This window comes from Oncorhynchus nerka, linkage group LG11 (assembly GCF_034236695.1).
Source record: "Oncorhynchus nerka isolate Pitt River linkage group LG11, Oner_Uvic_2.0, whole genome shotgun sequence".
In the NCBI taxonomy this organism is placed as follows: domain Eukaryota; kingdom Metazoa; phylum Chordata; class Actinopteri; order Salmoniformes; family Salmonidae; genus Oncorhynchus; species Oncorhynchus nerka.
In genome coordinates, this window is record NC_088406.1 from 62059165 (window position 1) to 62077238 (window position 18074).

The window sequence follows — 18074 nt, forward strand, 5'->3', positions numbered from 1 at the left end:
TCTGAGCATCCATCTGTAGTCGGTCTTTGAACGGCGCAGAAGCAAAGTTTGGTAAGAGAATTACGGTTTGTGCCGTCATTCTGATAACTCCATTGATTGACCATGGCATGGAATCATCTCGGTTTTAATTTTTAAAAATTCACATTTTTGAAGTGCAACAATAATAAAGATTGCTTTGGGAAACAGCTCGGAGATTTAAAGATGTTCCTATGAAGGTTCTACTGATGAACTTTTTGGGGGCTTTTGGGAAACCGGGACCAGGTTGTGGCAATTGACCCAGTTTACTTTGTGCATCTACGTCGTCTCGCTGTCTTCACAGAGAACTAAAACAAACCCTCAGCGCCGCAATACCGCTAGACCAAACCGAGTATCGCCAAGGTTGGCACACTGTCACAAGTAATAAAAACAAGGACGAAACACAAACGAGATGGTACAGCAGAGCACCCCGATGGAGAGGCTAGCTAGCTGCTCTAAACGATTGAATAGCTGCGGGTAGCCTTATACTTCTGCGCTTATACACTAACATAGACCTCTTTCCAAGCGAACCCTTTCTGGAATCCGCCGATAAAAGGAAGAGGTGAAAGTAGTGACCCGAAAGCGCCACCATGAACACTGGAACAATCTATACAAAAAGAGGGAGGGGTCTAACTGCCCTAACTTCAACTATTAAGGGTGGCCCGCCTGAAAGCGTAGAGCAAATAAAGCGGCCGTGAAGAGACCTATGAAGTCACAGTAATAGAGAACTATAAAATGACAACGCTTCAATATTTGGGAATATCAGTACTTTTCATCATCGGTAAGTAGGCTATTCCTATAAAAATTGTTCTTCGTGTCTGTGTTTTTTTTTTCTCCCCAAAGCCACAAGACTCCTGAACAGATAATCAAATGGCTACCCGTACGATTTCCATTATGTGCCCCCGCAAATCCCTCTTTTACACGTCTGCTACTCTGTTTATCATATATTCATAGTCACTTTAACCATATCTACATGTACATATCATCTCAAACAGCCCGACTAACCGGTGCCTGTATATAGCCTCGCGACTGTTATTAGCCTTGCTACGGTTATTTTTCACTGTCTTTTTTACTGTTGTTATTCCTTTAATTACCTATTGTTCACCTAATACCTTTTTGCACTGCTGCTTACAACCTGTAAGTAAGCATTTCACTGTAAGGTCTCTACACCTGTTGTATTCGGCGCACGTGACAAATACACTTTAATTCGATTTTTTTACTGCTGTAATTTACAGGCAGGTCTCTTCATAATGTATAGGCTAGCCTATTAGAGATTGCTTTAGAATAACAGCTCGGATATTTTAAAGATGTTCCTATGAAGGTTCTACTGATTAACTTCACTGCTTTTGGGAAACCGGGCCCTAGGTTGTGACAATAGACCCAGTACTTCAGTTTAGTTTGTGGTGTCTACGTAATCTTGCTGAGTCTACATTTAAAACTAACCTATAACCTTAAACCTAAAAATACATGTTTTTATCAAACTTAAACTAAATAAAAACTAGTAAATTGGATCTGAAAACAAACTTAACCACTTAGTCCTCTAGGGGCAGTATTTCATTTTTGGATAAAAAGACGTGCCCGTTTTAAGCGCAATATTGCAAATTAAAACAAAACTATAATAACTTTGATACACACAAACAGTATGATTTGTGCCCTTTGTCTTTGCTACTGAACAACACATTCATATTTTATTTGTTTGATTCCAGATCTGTTGGGAGCTGTGAATGCTGAAGTGATTACATTGACAGGGAGAGAGGGGCATTCTATCACTCTAGACACTGGACTAACTGGACTACAGGCTGATAAGATATTTTGGTCCAGTGGTCCAGTCATTCCAAACACCTCAATAGTTGAGAGTCAGGTCATCAGAGGAGAGAACATCACAGAATTCAAAGGAAGATTCCGAGAGAAACTGCAGCTGGACAGAGAAACTGGATCTCTCACCATCAGAAATCTCACCCTCAACAACTCTGGAGTTTATCAGCTAGACATTTTCAATACACACAAAACATCTCAGAGATTCTATCTAACTGTCTATGGTGAGTATTGGTTTTTATATATAACAGGGTTTCAAGTGGGACCCAATGCCCATACCTTACAGTAATAGGTGTAACACAAAACATTACACAGTGCCTATAATATTCACCCCCAGTGGACTTTTTCACATTTTGTTGTGTTACAAAGTGGGGTTGACATGGATTTAGACCAATAGGGTTGTTTTGTCATTAATCTACACAAAATACTCCATAATGTCAAAGTGAAAAGAAAGCTCTATAAAATGTTCAACCCACTTTGTTAGAACAAGTCTAAAATAGTTCAGGATTAAGATTGGCCTAACAAATCACATACTCTGTGTGAAATAATACAATAATATGATGTTTGAATGACTACCCCTTCCTGTGTACCTGATAGCTACATACAACATCTGAAGGTCCCTCAGTTGAGTAGTGAATTTGAAGCACAGATTCAACCACACAGACCAGAGAAATGTTCAATACCTCATCCAGGCTGTATCACAACCGGTCGTGATTAGGAGTCCCAAAGGGCTGCGCACAATTGGTGCAGCGTCGTCAGGGTATGGCCGGTGTAGGCTGTCATTGTAAATAAGAATTTGTTCTTAACTGACTTGCCTAGTAAATTGAAGGTAATTTAAAATATATATATATAATTCAATCCATCCCATTTTGTAGCACAATAAAATACTTATTATAGGCACTATATTATTATTAGTATTATAATACATGATAATAATTATTATTATATAATAGGCTATATTATAATTCTAGCCATGTTGTTGCAGTTTTTTTTATCACTTTGGCACATTTTTCAAATGTAAGGTATATTTTCAAAACTCTTGGTACAACACTTGTAATGCCCTTATGTTCAGAACCATAGAATTAGGATTCATTTGAGGTCAAAACATCTTTCAACCCTGAGTCATTCATGAAAAATCATGTTTTCTTCAGAAAATAACATGAACATTGGATTTAGTCACCAATACTGTATATCAGAGAATGATACAGGCTCACCAATTAGTAATTTTATTGTAACATTTAATCTAATAGCACAAAATACATTATACAATTTTCAAAACGGATATTTTTGAAGTGCTGAATAGAATTAAAAATAGAGGATAAATAACATTTCCCATTTTTTTATTAAATTTTGGAGCATGTTGAGTTTTTTTTTTGACTTACAGAAACAGTTTCTGAGAAGAAATCGTGAAATATAGGATTATTGTGGCATGAATTGTAAAACAGAAGCCTACAGTAAAATGAATTGATGTGGTGTACTGTATGCCATTTCTGCCCCAAGCAACATTGCACAATATAAACTTTTGTGACTTGTCACTGTAACTGCTACAGTATCATCAGCTAAAATCATAATCTTATAGTGTATCAATTAAATTCTGATCTTTACAACACCATTGTAGCGATTGTTATTATGTCCCCAGTCACCGAATCTAAAGCCGTATTATGAATAGGCCTAACCAGACATTGAGAATGGAAACCGTTTATGCGAATCACATGTATGTTCTTGTAATAATGTGGGGTTAGCCATGTTATCCGATGTCTTGTTTTTTGATCACCTGTCAGATAAAAATAACCATGTTTAGAGTTTGTGGTCGAACGCAGACAATTGGATTGTGCGCGCAAAACCTCATGTTGTGCTTTGCTCCGTAGCCTAAAATGCTCTGTCTAATCATGTATTTAGCCTAGGCATACTTATCGAAACTTACAACTATAATGCGATCATATAGAACAATTAAAACGTGGAGGTATATCAAAACTAATATTATACGATTCCCTTGTTTATTGTTCATTTCCTGGTACGAGTTTTGACTGTCAAACAGTGGGTGCGTTCGAGCTCATAGTTTATTCAGTGTAGCCTACGGGTATAATGGCAACAGCTTATGCCAGAGGAGGCAGGAGCTGTATGTTATTTTTGTTTGTATGTTGTGTTCAGTCAACGGCATAATTCTTCACTTTCTCAATTAAAAGCCTCAGTCTGGCAAGAAAAACCAGATCCGCATTGTTGCCTCCTCACTGTAAAATCCTACCACTGTGTCAACGTCACACCAAGTATTGCTTTGTGACGAGCAAATACTTTGAATATGAATGCAAATTGAAAGAGTGATTTTGTGCAGTGAACAAGTGACTGTTTGTCTGTCAATTGAGAATGTGCTTAGTTTTGAATTGAGCAGTTTTGATCTGTTTAGAAGTTGTGAAAATGGACCACATACTTGTGAAAATTGCACCAAAGTGATAAATAAAAAACTGAATGTGCTCACCACAATTTTGTTACTAGTGAGAGTTGTCCTCCTACCCAGAGGACCAATATTAATGACATGAATGTGTGTTAAATCATTGTTTGAATTTTAATATCCCAGCTCCAGTACCACTTCCTCAACTCAAAAAAATCCCTGAAGATCATTTTCTGGACAGTTCATCAGAGAAGGGGAGCTGTTCAGTGGTGTGTTCTGTGGAGAACCGGAGAGACATGACCCTGTCCTGGTACAGAGGAGAGAAGAGACTCAACCAGACCAGCAGCCCTGACCTCTCCACCAACCTGTCTCTCCCTCTGGAGATAAAGCTACAGGACAACAATATCTACAGCTGTGTGGCTGCCAACCCAGTCAGCAACCAGACAACCAAACTCAACATTGAAACGCTCTGCCTTCAGTTTGTAGGTATGTCATTAATGGTAATGTGAAAATTTTTCTTTGTTATTGGACTGGTTAATTAGTTCACTTGGATCCCCTGTCACTTCTATTCTTCCAGCGCTGTGGGTTAGACACCAGATAAAACAGTCATATTTATCGACAGGAACAGCCCACACAGACAGCATTCAGTTACATTCTTTTTTGCTATTGATTAAATGAAGCAAAAAAGTCGAACAATTTAGCAGCACTATCAAATTAAATTATGAGAAGAAACAGGGTAAAGTGTATATATTGTTTTGGGACTCATCAGTTTGTTCCCTGTTTTTATTTCGACAGAGTCTGGTCCTAATCGAATCACAATCGTTGTGATAGTCCTTGGAATAGGCCTAACGTTATTTATCGTAACATGCTGCATCTGGAAAAGGACATATATTAAAGGTCAGTGACATACTTCTTGAGTAGCCTAAAGACAAAGTACTCCTGTCATGGTTGATACTGTATGGTATGAGCAGTGTTGAAATACGCAAATTGTTTTTGTGCTCACTGTACAGGGTGCTATGTATCTACCTCAGGGAGTCCAGAAGAGGAGGACTCTGTTGGGTAGCCTACTCTGTCAGACCCTGCATTTTTATTTATTTATTTTTTATTTTACCTTTATTTAACTAGGCGAGTCAGTTAAGAACAAATTCTTATTTTTAATGACGGCATAGGAACAGTGGGTTAACTGCCTGTTCAGGGGCAGAACGACAGATTTGTACCTTGTCAGCTCGGGGATTTGAACTTGCAACCTTTCGGTTACAAGTCCAATGCTCAATTTCATCTTCTTCCCCATTGAAGAAAAATAACTCATTAGACTGTGTCCCTGCCACTGTAAAAACAGAATGCACATTTTGACATGAACAAAGGATGTGTTTTATGCAGCAAATAACACTGTACCAACTTCTGTCTACAATTGTATTACTAAAGGAGTATTTTAATACTTAAACAAAGAGTCTGTGTTTCCTTTCCATTACTAATGTATTGTTTGATAATTATATAGACCTGATAATTTGTTGAAGAAATTGACCAACAGTTGAATAAATATTTACATTTTTTTTTTAAAGATAGCCTTAAAGGGCAATTCCACCACTTTTCAACCTTATATTCATTATTTCCAGTACCAAACCAGTGTCTACAGTGCACTTTGTGTATGAGTGTCTACAGCTTCCCATGTGTATGAAGAATGGTCCACCGCACAAAGGACATTCAGTCAACTTGACACAACAGTGGGAAGCATTGGAGTCAACATAGGCCAGCATTGCTGTGGAATGCTTTCGACATCTTGTGGGAGTCCATGTCCTGACAAATTGAGGCTGGTCTGAGGGGGGTGCAAATCAATAATAGGAAGGTGTCCATAATGTTTTGTAAGCTCAGTGTACTCTGGTGGTTTAAATGTTCCCCTCAAAACAACATTGATTACTTTTGCCAAATCCAATGTATTTTCCACATCACAATAACTTTACAAATGACGTTGAAACAATGTTGATTCAACCGGTGTGTGTCCGGTGGGATTTTATGGTTTTTGTGACACCAACTGTGGGTTTGCTAGTTGATAAAGGAATTGATATGTTTAAAGTAATGATGAAAGGATTCCACCCTGAAATCATATAATTGTATGAAATGTGTTAGAGTCATAATTCCATAATGTGTGTGACTAGGCCATTGTGTTACTATTTCGCAATATGAGCTGGGTAGAGTTGAGACATTCAAGGCCAACTGAACTGTCGACTTGTGATAACTCTGAAACCAAATAACAGGAAAGAGGCCTCCCCAACTTAGGTAAGGGGGAGTAACTGTTAGGAATGGCTAGGCTTGTAGAAGATAATGAGAAATGGTGTGTGTGTGTGTGTGTGTGTGTGTGTGTGTGTGTGTGTGTGTGTGTGTGTGTGTGTGAGGGGTTATAAAATTACTGTGTCCTCATTTTTTACTTCAGAGTACTCTCTGAATAAAGGATTGATCTATTGCAGACTGGGGGCTTTGTCTAATTCTTCATTAACCAGGGTCTTACAAACTTATGGGAATTGGTCAAAGTTATAAAATAGTTTAGTTAGAACATTGGGATAAAAATTCTCGTGACACTAGTATAGTAGCATAAAGGGTTATAGGTAACATAGCATAAGTTGAACTCTAATTAGGACAGTGTATTCATTAGTCGGACACTGTTGCAAAACGTTTAGCGATGGAAACCGTTTCCTCGAAACTGAAAACTTTTTGCAACAAAAATTAGAGTTTCTATTATGCAAAATTCAGGTGGGTCCCTGGCTGTTTCATTCCATTTGCCTCCGTAGAAGGTGCCATGTGGAGCTACAGTTTCAACCGTTTTATATCAAACGTTTATATATGGCTTTATATGGATTGAATTTACCTTCCCCTTTTATCATTGTTTGCCATCAATATCACTTGGATATTGAGGCCTCTTGCATTCTGACACTGCTGAGGTGTGCGGTTATTCCCTTACAAGGCACAGTCTTTTTTGTGATACTGTTTACTTAACTACAACAGCAACCTCTCATCTCTCTGCTATATTGTATTTACTTTGCCACCATGGCCTTTTTTGCCTTTACCTCCCTTCTCACCTAATTTGCTCACATTGTATATAGACTTGTTTTTTTTAATGTATTATTGACTGTATGTTTGTTTTACTCCATGTGTAACTCTGTGTCGTTGTATGTGTCGAACTGCTTTGCTTTATCTTGGCCAGGTCGCAATTGTAAATGAGAACTTGTTCTCAACTTGCCTACCTGGTTAAATAAAGGTGAAATAAAAAAAATAAAAAATCTCATCTATGGAAATGCATATGGAACCAAAACCTTTCGTCTATTTGGCATCTATAGAAGTGTTTGTTGTTTGTTTTTTATCTGTGCTGAGGAGCAGGGAAACTTGAATCAGCCCAACTGGGTGCTAGGGGTGAGGGGCCAGATAAAAAAAGAGCCTTTTGGGTTCCAATTAGAACCCTTTTGGGTTTCATGTAGAACTCTCTGTGGAAAGGGTTCTACATGGAACCCAAAAGAGTTCTACCTGGATGGAAAGGAACCAAAAAGGGTTCTTCAAAGGGTTTGCCTATGAGGCCAGTCGAATAACCCTTTTAGGTTCTAGATATCGTTTTTTTCAGCTAAGAGTGTAGGCACTAGACACTATTTTAAACTCATAACAATCTGCAGATTGCGCAACAAAAAGATCCTGGTTGTCGTCACAACAGCACTATTGCTGCACAGCTCCAGGAGCTCTGCTCAGTGAGCTACCTAGCCTAACATTGTGACAAAATACAAATGCTGAGAGAATGTTGTTATTTTAATAATTTATATGTAATATCATGTTTTTTTTTTAAACATATTTGAATATACAACAAACTGTTGATTCAATGTCCTTGTTAGTACCTGACAAGATTAATTCCCGCTGAAAAGACTTAGAATAACTATATTTTAACAGGCCACTGTTAAAGTGCTGTTATGTGTCTGACGTGTGATCTCCATGGATGAAAGCACCAATGACACTGTGATAGCATTATGACAAGGAGAGCAATGTCCACTTTCCTAAAACAAAACAAAATAGTCCACCAACAAACACCATGATACTTTTCATGGTTATGACAAAGTTGTGTATTCTTGACAGGTATCCTTATGCTTTTGCTATAGCAATTGACATTAGTGGGCAAGTGAAAACAACTTCTGTTATAAAACTGTTTCCAGTACATAGTTACTTTTCCAAACACATTTGAGTAATTTCGGCAGACGCTCTTATCCAGAGTGACTTACAGTTTGTGCGTTTATCTTAAGGTAGCTAAAAGAGACATATCATAGTCATAGTAATCAAAACATTTTCCTCATGTAGCTATCAGCAAAGTCAGTACTAGTAAGAAAATACAAGTACAAGTGTTAGTTCATGAAAGGTAAGGGTGCTTGTTTTTTCTTCTCATTATGTCATGACATTTGTTACGTCATGTAAATGACAATATCATCACACTGTTCAAGTCCATGCAAAACTATGGACAGTTTTTTAAATAGTGATACCCCAGAGAGTCAGGTCTGAGTCTAAGGGCTTCTTCTGTGCCGCCAGAAGTGATGGACCAGCAGAGCGATCGTGGCCACAGCCACCAGGGCAGACAGGACTGATCGCACCACCAACTCAGTCGGGGTGATGCACCGGGCACAGTCACTGGAGTCTGAGTGAGAGAGACGCACAGACAATGAGAGTCACATTACGCATATCAATTGATCCAATATCAGTGTGCTATGGATTGTCGACATACCTGCATGTTGCAGACAGTGCTCCTCAATGCTAAGTATGGTTGTCTGGTTACTGACCGGGTTGGTTGCTATACAGCTGTAGGTGGCACTGTTTTTTCCTTTAATTTCCAGAGGGAGAGACAGGTCGGCCTGATGGGGACTACTTGTATTGTTCAGTTTCTCCTCTCCTCTGTACCAGGACAAGGTTACCTCTTTCCCGTTCCCCACAGAACACACCACAGAACAGCTCCCACTGACCAACCGACTGTCGACTGAGGGATTATGTGGGGTGTTTCTGATGTTAGGAGTAGGCACTGAAGCTGGGACAGCAGGAGACCAACAGTTATTACAGTGATTATTGGGCACAACATTGACTAAAGGTCACATTTATCATGAACAATGAAGAAAGGGAATTTGTGGATTTACCATGAACAATGTAACTCCGAATACAGATCTTGTTCGATATTGATTGAAAACTGGTCTAAAACACACTCACCGTAGACTGTGAAAATGAAATTGTGGTAGGTGACCTGTTCACTGATGATTTGAAGCTGATAAAGTCCAGTGTCGTTGATGGTGAGGTTTCTGACGGTGAGAGATCCAGTCTCTCTGTCCAGCTGTAGTCTGCCTTGGAATCTTCCTTTGTACTCAGTTATAATTTCTCCTCTGAAGGCCTGACTCTCAACAATGAATATCTCTGGGCGGACTGGCCCAAATAGCCCAAATATCTTTGCGTCACTCTGTAGTTTGGCAAGTCCCGTGTGTAGCGTGACAGTCTGCCCTTCTCTCCCTCGCAGTGGCTTCACTTCCGCCTTCAGATCTGAAACACAGTAACACATTTGGTAAGTCACCCACCTAGTCTAAGAAGAGTTCACACGGCAGGGGCCTGAGTCCAGACCACACAGGAAGAGCCAAGCTTACTCTTTGTGAACAGACAGGAAATTCTAACAGCTTTGACTACAATTTTCAACACTGATATTTTTGAAGTGCTGAATAGACAATCGCCATTGCTCTGTCTAAAAAAAGAAAAATGAATGTGGACATTTTCTTGATTCATCAAAAAAACACCATATTTTAAGTACACAATAGGATAAATGCCACACCAATTAAAGTTGTATTCAGGTATTATATTATGTGCATCAGTAAAATGGGAACACAAAGGACATTTTAGATGATACAGGCTTATTCCCTCTTATTGCTACCTTTAGTATTATTTTTAACTGATATCTTTCAACCACTAATAAGCATAGTTTAAATACTTTGATTTAAATCAAATATCCACGTCATAACAAAATAACAGAACATAGCTGTAAAAACCTGTTTTAAAAAATGATTTAAGCTACCTGCCACCAAGAAAAGCAAGAGAGTAGGTATTAAATAGCGTACCATCTTCTTAGTCAGTCCAACATCTATCTGGTCGTAACTAAACTGATAAGACCTATTTCCAGTGGTCTTTGACTTCCTGTATGCCCACAGGGGAGGCGGAGTCACCTCATCTACAACCTTAAAATCTCTCAGTTCATATATGACTACTGTATTAGTTTCCACTGGGTGGCATAGATGATGTACAACAGGGGCGGCAGGTAGCCTAGTGGTTTGAGCTTTGGACTAGTAACCGAAAGGTTGCAAGATCGAATCCCTGAGCTGACAAGCTACAAATCTGTTGTTCTGCCCCTGAGCAAGGCAGTTACCCCACTGTTCCTAGGCCATTATTGAAAATAAGAATTTGTTCTTAAAACCTCTTGGCACACACCGATCCCTTTAGCGGGATCATTTTTGTCAACATCCGCTGAATTGCAGAGTGCCAAATTCAAATTAAATTATTAAAAATATTTAATTTTCATGAAATCACAAGCGCAATATGCCAAAACACAGTTTAGCTTGTTGTTAATCCACCTGGCGTGAGATTTCAAAAAAACTTTACAGCGAAAGCAAACCAAGCGTTTATGTGAGGACAGCTCTCTCAGCAGACAAAACATTACAAACAGCTAGCAGCAAAGTAGATTGGTCACAAAAGTCAGAAAAGCAATATAATTAATCGCTTACCTTTGATGATCTTCGGATGTTTGCAATCACGAGACTCCCAGTTACACAATAAGTGTTCATTTGGTTCGATAAAGATTATTTTTATATCCAGAAACCTAAATTTGGTTGGCGTGTTTTGTTGAGTAATCCACAGGCTCATGCAGGTCACGACGGGCAGACAAAAATTCCAAATAGTATCCGTAAAGTTCATAGAGACATGTCAAACATTTTTTATACTCAACCCTCAGGTTGTTTTTACAATAAATAATCGATAATTTTTCAACCGGACGGTAGCCTTTTCAATACAAGAGAGAAAGGAAAGGTCTCGTTCCTGTGTCGCGCGCATGAACAAATCTGGGGACACCTAGCTATCCACCGACGCGATGTGATCATTCTCGCTAATTTTTCAGAATAAAAGCCTGAAACGATGTCTAAAGACTGTTCACACCTTGTGGAAGCCACAGGGAAAGGAATCGGGTTGATATCCCTTTAAATGGAGGGTAGGCATGCAGTGGAACAGAGAGGTTTCAGAATAACAGCACTTCCTGGTTGGATTTACCTCAGGTTTTCGCCTACAATATCAGTTCTGTTATACCCACAGACCATATTTTGACAGTTTTGGAAACTTTAGAGTGTTTTCTATCCTAATCTGCCAATTATATGCATATTCTAGTTTCTGGGCCTGAGAAATAGGCAGTTTCATTTGGGCACATTTTTCATCCAAACATCAAAATTACTGCCCCCTATTAACTGACTTGCCTAGTTAAATCTCTCAGATGTCAATATGCCTTGTATACTGTTGTTCAGGTTAGTTACTAATTTTGAAAATTACCCTCTCCAGAAATAAGTCTCTCACTGTTGCCGCCTGCTTACCGGCCACCCTCAGCTCCCAGCTGTGCCCTGGACACCATTTGTGAATTGATCGCCCCCCATCTAGCTTCAGAGTTTGTTCTGTTAGGTGACCTAAACTGGGATATGCTTAACACCCCGGCAGGCCTACAATGTAAGCTAGATGCCCTCAATCTCACTCAAATCATCAAGGAACCCACCAGGTACAACCCTAACTCTGTAAACAAGGGCACCCTCATAGACGTCATCCTGGAAGGACATTGACCTCATCCCGTCAGTTGAGGATGCCTGGTCATTCTTTAAAAGTAACTTCCTCACCATTTTAGATAAGCATGCTCCGTTCAAAAAATGCAGAACCAAGAACAGATACAGCCCTTGGTTCACTCCAGACCTGACTGCCCTCGACCAGAACAAAAACATCCTGTGGCGGACTGCAATAGCATCGAATAGCCCCCGTGATATGCAACTGTTCAGGGAAGTCAGGAACCAATACACGCAGTCAGTCAGGAAAGCTAAGGCCAGCTTCTTCAGGCAGAAGTTTGCATCCTGTAGCTCCAACTCCAAAAAGTTCTGGGACACTGTGAAGTCCATGGAGAACAAGAGCACCTCCTCCCAGCTGCCCACTGCACTGAGGCTAGGTAACACGGTCTCCACCGATAAATCCACGATTATCGAAAGCTTCAATAAGCACTTCTCAACGGCTGGCCATGCCTTCCGCCTGGCTACTCCAACCTCGGCCAACAGCTCCGCCCCCCCGCAGCTCCTCGCCCAAGCCTCTCCAGGTTCTCCTTTACCCAAATCCAGATAGCAGATGTTCTGAAAGAGCTGCAAAACCTAGACCCGTACAAATCAGCTGGGCTTGACAATCTGGACCCTCTATTTCTGAAACTATCTGCCGCCATTGTCGCAACCCCTATTACCAGCCTGTTCAACCTCTCTTTCATATCGTCTGAGATCCCCAAGGATTGGAAAGCTGCCGCAGTCATCCCCCTCTTCAAAGGGGAGACACCCTGGACCCAAACTGCTATAGACCTATATCCATCCTGCCCTGCCTATCTAAGGTCTTCGAAAGCCAAGTCAACAAACAGGTCACTGACCATCTCGAATCCCACCGTACCTTCTCCGCTGTGCAATCTGGTTTTCGAGCCGGTCACGGGTGCACCTCAGCCACGCTCAAGGTACTAAACAATATCATAACCGCCATCGATAAAAGACAGTACTGTGCAGCCGTCTTCATCGACCTCGCCAAGGCTTTCGACTCTGTCAATCACCATATTCTTATCGGCAGACTCAATAGCCTCGGTTTCTCGGATGACTGCCTTGCCTGGTTCACCAATTACTTTGCAGACAGAGTTCAGTGTGTCAAATCGGAGGGCATGCTGTCCGGTCCTCTGGCAGTCTCTATGGGGGTGCCACAGGGTTCAATTCTCAGGCTGACTCTTTTCTCTGTATATATCAATGATGTTGCTCTTGCTGCGGGCGATTCCCTGATCCACCTCTACGCAGACGACACCATTCTATATACTTTCGGCCCGTCATTGGACACTGTGCTATCTAACCTCCAAACGAGCTTCAATGCCATACAGCACTCCTTCCGTGTCCTCCAACTGCTCTTAAACGCGAGTAAAACCAAATGCATGCTTTTCAACCGATCGCTGCCTGCACCCGCATGCCCGACTAGCATCACCACCCTGGATGGTTCCGACCTTGAATATGTGGACATCTATAAGTACCTAGGTGTCTGGCTAGACTGCAAACTCTCCTTCCAGACTCACATCAAACATCTCCAATCGAAAATCAAATCAAGAGTCGGCTTTCTATTCCGCAACAAAGCCTCCTTCACTCACGCCGCCAAGCTTACCCTAGTAAAACTGACTATCCTACCGATCCTCGATTTCGGCGATGTCATCTACAAAATGGCTTCCAACACTCTACTCAGCAAACTGGATGCAGTCTATCATAGTGCCATCCGTTTTGTCACCAAAGCACCTTATACCACCCACCACTGCGACTTGTATGCTCTAGTCGGCTGGCCCTCGCTACATATTCGTCGCCAGACCCACTGGCTCCAGGTCATCTACAAGTCCATGCTAGGTAAAGCTCCGCCTTATCTCAGTTCACTGGTCACGATGGCAACACCCATCCGTAGCACACGCTCCAGCAGGTGTATCTCACTGATCATCCCTAAAGCCAACACCTCATTTGGCCGCCTTTCGTTCCAGTACTCTGCTGCCTGTGACTGGAACGAACTGCAAAAATCGCTGAAGTTGGAGACTTTTATCTCCCTCACCAACTTCAAACATCAGCTATCCGAGCAGCTAACCGATCGCTGCAGCTGTACATAGTCTATTGGTAAATAGCCCACCCATTTTCACCTACCTCATTCCCATACTGTTTTTATACTGTTTTTATTTATTTATTTATTTACTTTTCTGCTCTTTTGCACACCAATATCTCTACCTGTACATGACCATCTGATCATTTATCACCCCAGTGTTAATCTGCAAAATTGTATTATTCGCCTACCTCCTCATGCCTTTTGCACACATTGTATATAGACTGCCCATTTTTTTTTTCTACTGTGTTATTGACTTGTTAATTGTTTACTCCATGTGTAACTCTGTGTTGTCTGTTCACACTGCTATGCTTTATCTTGGCCAGGTCGCAGTTGCAAATGAGAACTTGTTCTCAACTAGCCTACCTGGTTAAATAAAGGTGAAATAAATAAATAAATAAAAATGAAGATTAAAAATATATATATATGCTACCCTGGCCTTCATAAGACATTGGGTCTGAAATAGGGGTACGTTTTAATGACTTGTTGGACAGAAAAGGGACTTCAGGGACACCTTGGTGGTCTTTGACCATCAGTAACACTGGCCTGTCTGTGCTCATGAGTCGATGCTGTTTCATCTGTAACAGTTTGTTGAATTTGTGATCTCAACAATAATATCCACTGGGTGGCGGCATTGTACAAAGTAAAGGAGTATTCAGGAGTTATATTCATGGCTGTCTCTGTCTACCAAAATAAAGGCGAATTCACACATACTGTGTAAATATTGTCCATCATCATAATCATTATAATAAATATGTTCCACCCTGAATTAGTTAATTATGTAGAAATAAGTTATTTTGCACCTCTACTACCTGAGGTGAATTCAGAGAATATGAACGATGCTGACACATTCCAGATCAATGTTTTATTATAAATTATGTCCTTTACAGTAAGACAATGACAGGTCTGCATTGGATGAGTCTCACGCATAAGCATTGATGTTTGTGAATTAAGATCATTAACAATGCAGCAGATTTTTTTGCAAAAGAAGCATCAATCTACATACATGTGTTATTTACAATGAAAGCAGTGACATGACATTGCATATTTACTTCAGAAGCGTAGGCTTTTTAAAAGTCTTCTGAATCCTGACAAAGCTGTGAGAGTGACTGAACCAAAAACACGTTGGGTGATCGAGAAGTCGGATAGGACTGAACAAATCAGAACAGAATGGTAGAATAGAATTGAATAGAATCTCCCCAAGTAACATGTTGTGCGGCACTACACAGAAGTGGTACTGGGGCATGTGATGAGACAGTCAGGGCTGAGCCTGAGAGTCTCTTTTTTGTCTGAAGTAATGAATCAGCAAAACAGTCATGGCCACACCCACCAGAGCCGACAGAACCAATCGCACCACCAACTCAGTCAGGCTGATGCACCAGGCACAGGAATCTGAGAGACAGACAGACAAACGGACAGAGAGAAAGAGAGAGAGAGAGGAGTTACTACAACTAGGGCAGACGTGTTCAAATAGCTGCTTCTTAAAATGAATATCCCATCATGGATTATTGTCATACCTACATACTGAGGACAGTGCTCCTCAATGTTGAGTTTGGTTGTCTGGTTGTTGACTGGGTTGGCAGCCACACAGGTGAAGATATCTTTGTCCTGTAGCTTTATCTTCAGAGGGAGAGACAGGTTGGCGGAGGAGAGTTCGGGGAAGCTAGCCTTAGTCAGTCTCTCCTCTCTACCAGAACAGGGTCACCTCTCTCCGAGCTCTTACTTCGATGGACTGACTGGTAAACGGCGAGGTTCCTGATGTGAGGAGTAGACACCGGAGCTGGGAAACCAGAATGAATAACATGTTATTTAAGTACATCGACACATAAAAAAATGCATCGGCATACAGGGCACACACTGGTAGAGACACACTCACTATAGACATTTAGATTGAAACTCTGGAATGAGATCTCCTCGCTGATGATATGTAGCTTATTAAGTCCACAGTCGTTGATGGTGAGAGATCCAGTCTGAGTATCCATCTGCAGTCTGTCTCTGAACTTCTGTATGTTCTGTTCACACCTATGCTCAGCTGAGCTATTCTTTTTTTCTGGACTGACTGGACCATATGCCCATAGTATGTGATCGCCTCTGTGTAGTTTGGTACGTCCAGTGTGTAGAGTGACTGTCTCTCACACTCCTCGTCTCACATCCTTCACCTCAGTCTGAACAGAACTCTTCAGATCTGGGACACAGCGAAACAACAGTTACTCACCTGAAATGGGTCAAACCAGAGTTCTTGCATCAGGGGCCAGAGCCCAGACCATGCATGAAGAGCTAAGTCTACATAGAGCAGGGACAGGATGTGTTTTCTAAATGTTCATTCGATTTTGCTGGGCTACTAAAATCATTGCCACTTAAAGGGGAAGTTCAGTATTTTTCAGCTTTTAGTACATACAGTTTAAAACATGTTATAATTAATTAAACATTTTTACTGTTCATTTATTGCAGATAAAGGGCCTGGTTATAGGTTTAACCCTGACATCCTGCCGTTTCCAATTCCACCCCGTGGTCAAGACATCCTCTCTTGCTCGTAGGATATCCCACACAAGCCCCAGCTCCGTACGTTTTCCTGGCACAATGTCGTTCACATCCAGACAGGCTTTGGAAAATACATACGAACGAATATTTTTTTTTGTAGCACCTCTACTATATCTGTCATGTTACTGCGGTCTTTTTTAAAAAGTCCACAAACATGTGTGTAAAGTGTACACTTTTGTTTCACTGTAGATTTGTTTAAGACCACCAAGAAACACCTGATTTATCCCACAGCATTAATTAATAAGCTGGGTAGAAAATTATTTTGTTTAAGTCATAAGTAAGGGCCTTTTTAAAAGAGTCTGTCATGATTGACTGTGACAGCCCCCACCCTGGAGAGCAGCTCTCATTTGATCCCCTTCAGGGATTGCTAACTCTGGAAATTACTATGTTCTGCACAGAGTTAGGTAAATCTGCTCTTTGCCCCCCTTACATTGGGGAATAAACACCTAGCTGCTCTAAACATTGATGTTTTTTGGTGTCTCTAGGTTCATCTCTAGACTGCTGAATGAGGCCTGTTACAGTTTACTTACATAACCTTTAAAAAGGAGTTTGTGAAGCCGTATAGTCCTGGATGTATGTAAAACATATTCAACACGTATTGCTTGTTATAGAAGACTACTGTTGTACATTCATCCCTGTTACACCTTTATGCGTTGGCTCTCTATGTCTGTACATAGTGTGAAAAGTGGTTTCCCTTAAGTTGTTACCCCCTAAACCTGAATCTGAAATTAACTTTGTGATCTTTTCTTACCCCTATTACTTTGGGGTTCTAATCTACCTCTTTCAAAACCCCCATGGTGTACATGCACAGAGCATCCATAGGCTGGAGCCACTTGGAAGCTCTGTGCATGTGCAAATAAAGAGAACAAAATAGGAAACTCAAGAGTGTGTTAAGCCGAGAAACATTATTTAGATGTTTGTTTTATTGTTGTTGAAAGCTTGAAAAATAACACACCCTCTAACACGTGACAACAGGAACAGGATGTCCTGGCCGGATGCCCATATTTGGGCATGTACGCATCATCCGGACATAAATCAAAATTTTGACCCGTGCCGTCTACTTTATTCTCTCTCATCTGTATCATGTGGCTTTAAAGCTCAAATTCTCTCTTCTTGATTTCTACCACTAATCTTCTCTTGAATTGATATTTTACAACACATTTTAATACTTTGAAGCATAATCAGAAATCAAATAACCCTAGAAACCAGAATACAACAGAATACTCTTGTGAGACACCTGTTCAAAAATCCCTTTTCAGTTTACCAGCCAGCAAGCAAAGCACGAGAATAAGTATCAAGTATCGTGCCATCTCCTCAGTCAGTCCAAAGTCTATCTGGTCGTAACTAGACTTATTTCTGTTTTTGATTTTCGATCACTTTG

At 40.6% G+C, this 18074-nt stretch overlaps 2 protein-coding genes across 2 annotated transcripts; one reads left to right on the plus strand and one right to left on the minus strand.

Moving 5' to 3' along the window:
* The first annotated feature begins 706 nt into the window (after positions 1 to 706).
* LOC115137279 (hepatic and glial cell adhesion molecule-like) lies at positions 707 to 7439 on the plus strand. The gene is made up of 5 exons (XM_029673500.2): positions 707 to 796; positions 1722 to 2054; positions 4406 to 4705; positions 5015 to 5116; positions 5230 to 7439. The coding sequence occupies exons 1-5, from the start codon at positions 751 to 753 to the stop codon at positions 5280 to 5282; spliced, it is 834 nt and encodes a 277-aa protein (XP_029529360.1). The 5' UTR covers positions 707 to 750; the 3' UTR covers positions 5283 to 7439.
* Positions 7440 to 8000: 561 nt separating this feature from the next.
* Positions 8001 to 9831, minus strand: LOC115137700 (SLAM family member 5-like). Its single transcript, XM_029674028.2, has 3 exons — positions 9440 to 9831; positions 8967 to 9263; positions 8001 to 8879 (listed from the first exon to the last, which is right to left on the minus strand). Exons 1-3 carry the CDS (start codon positions 9780 to 9782, stop codon positions 8749 to 8751), a joined length of 771 nt encoding a protein of 256 aa, XP_029529888.1. The 5' UTR covers positions 9783 to 9831; the 3' UTR covers positions 8001 to 8748.
* Between the last annotated feature and the right edge of the window lie 8243 nt (positions 9832 to 18074).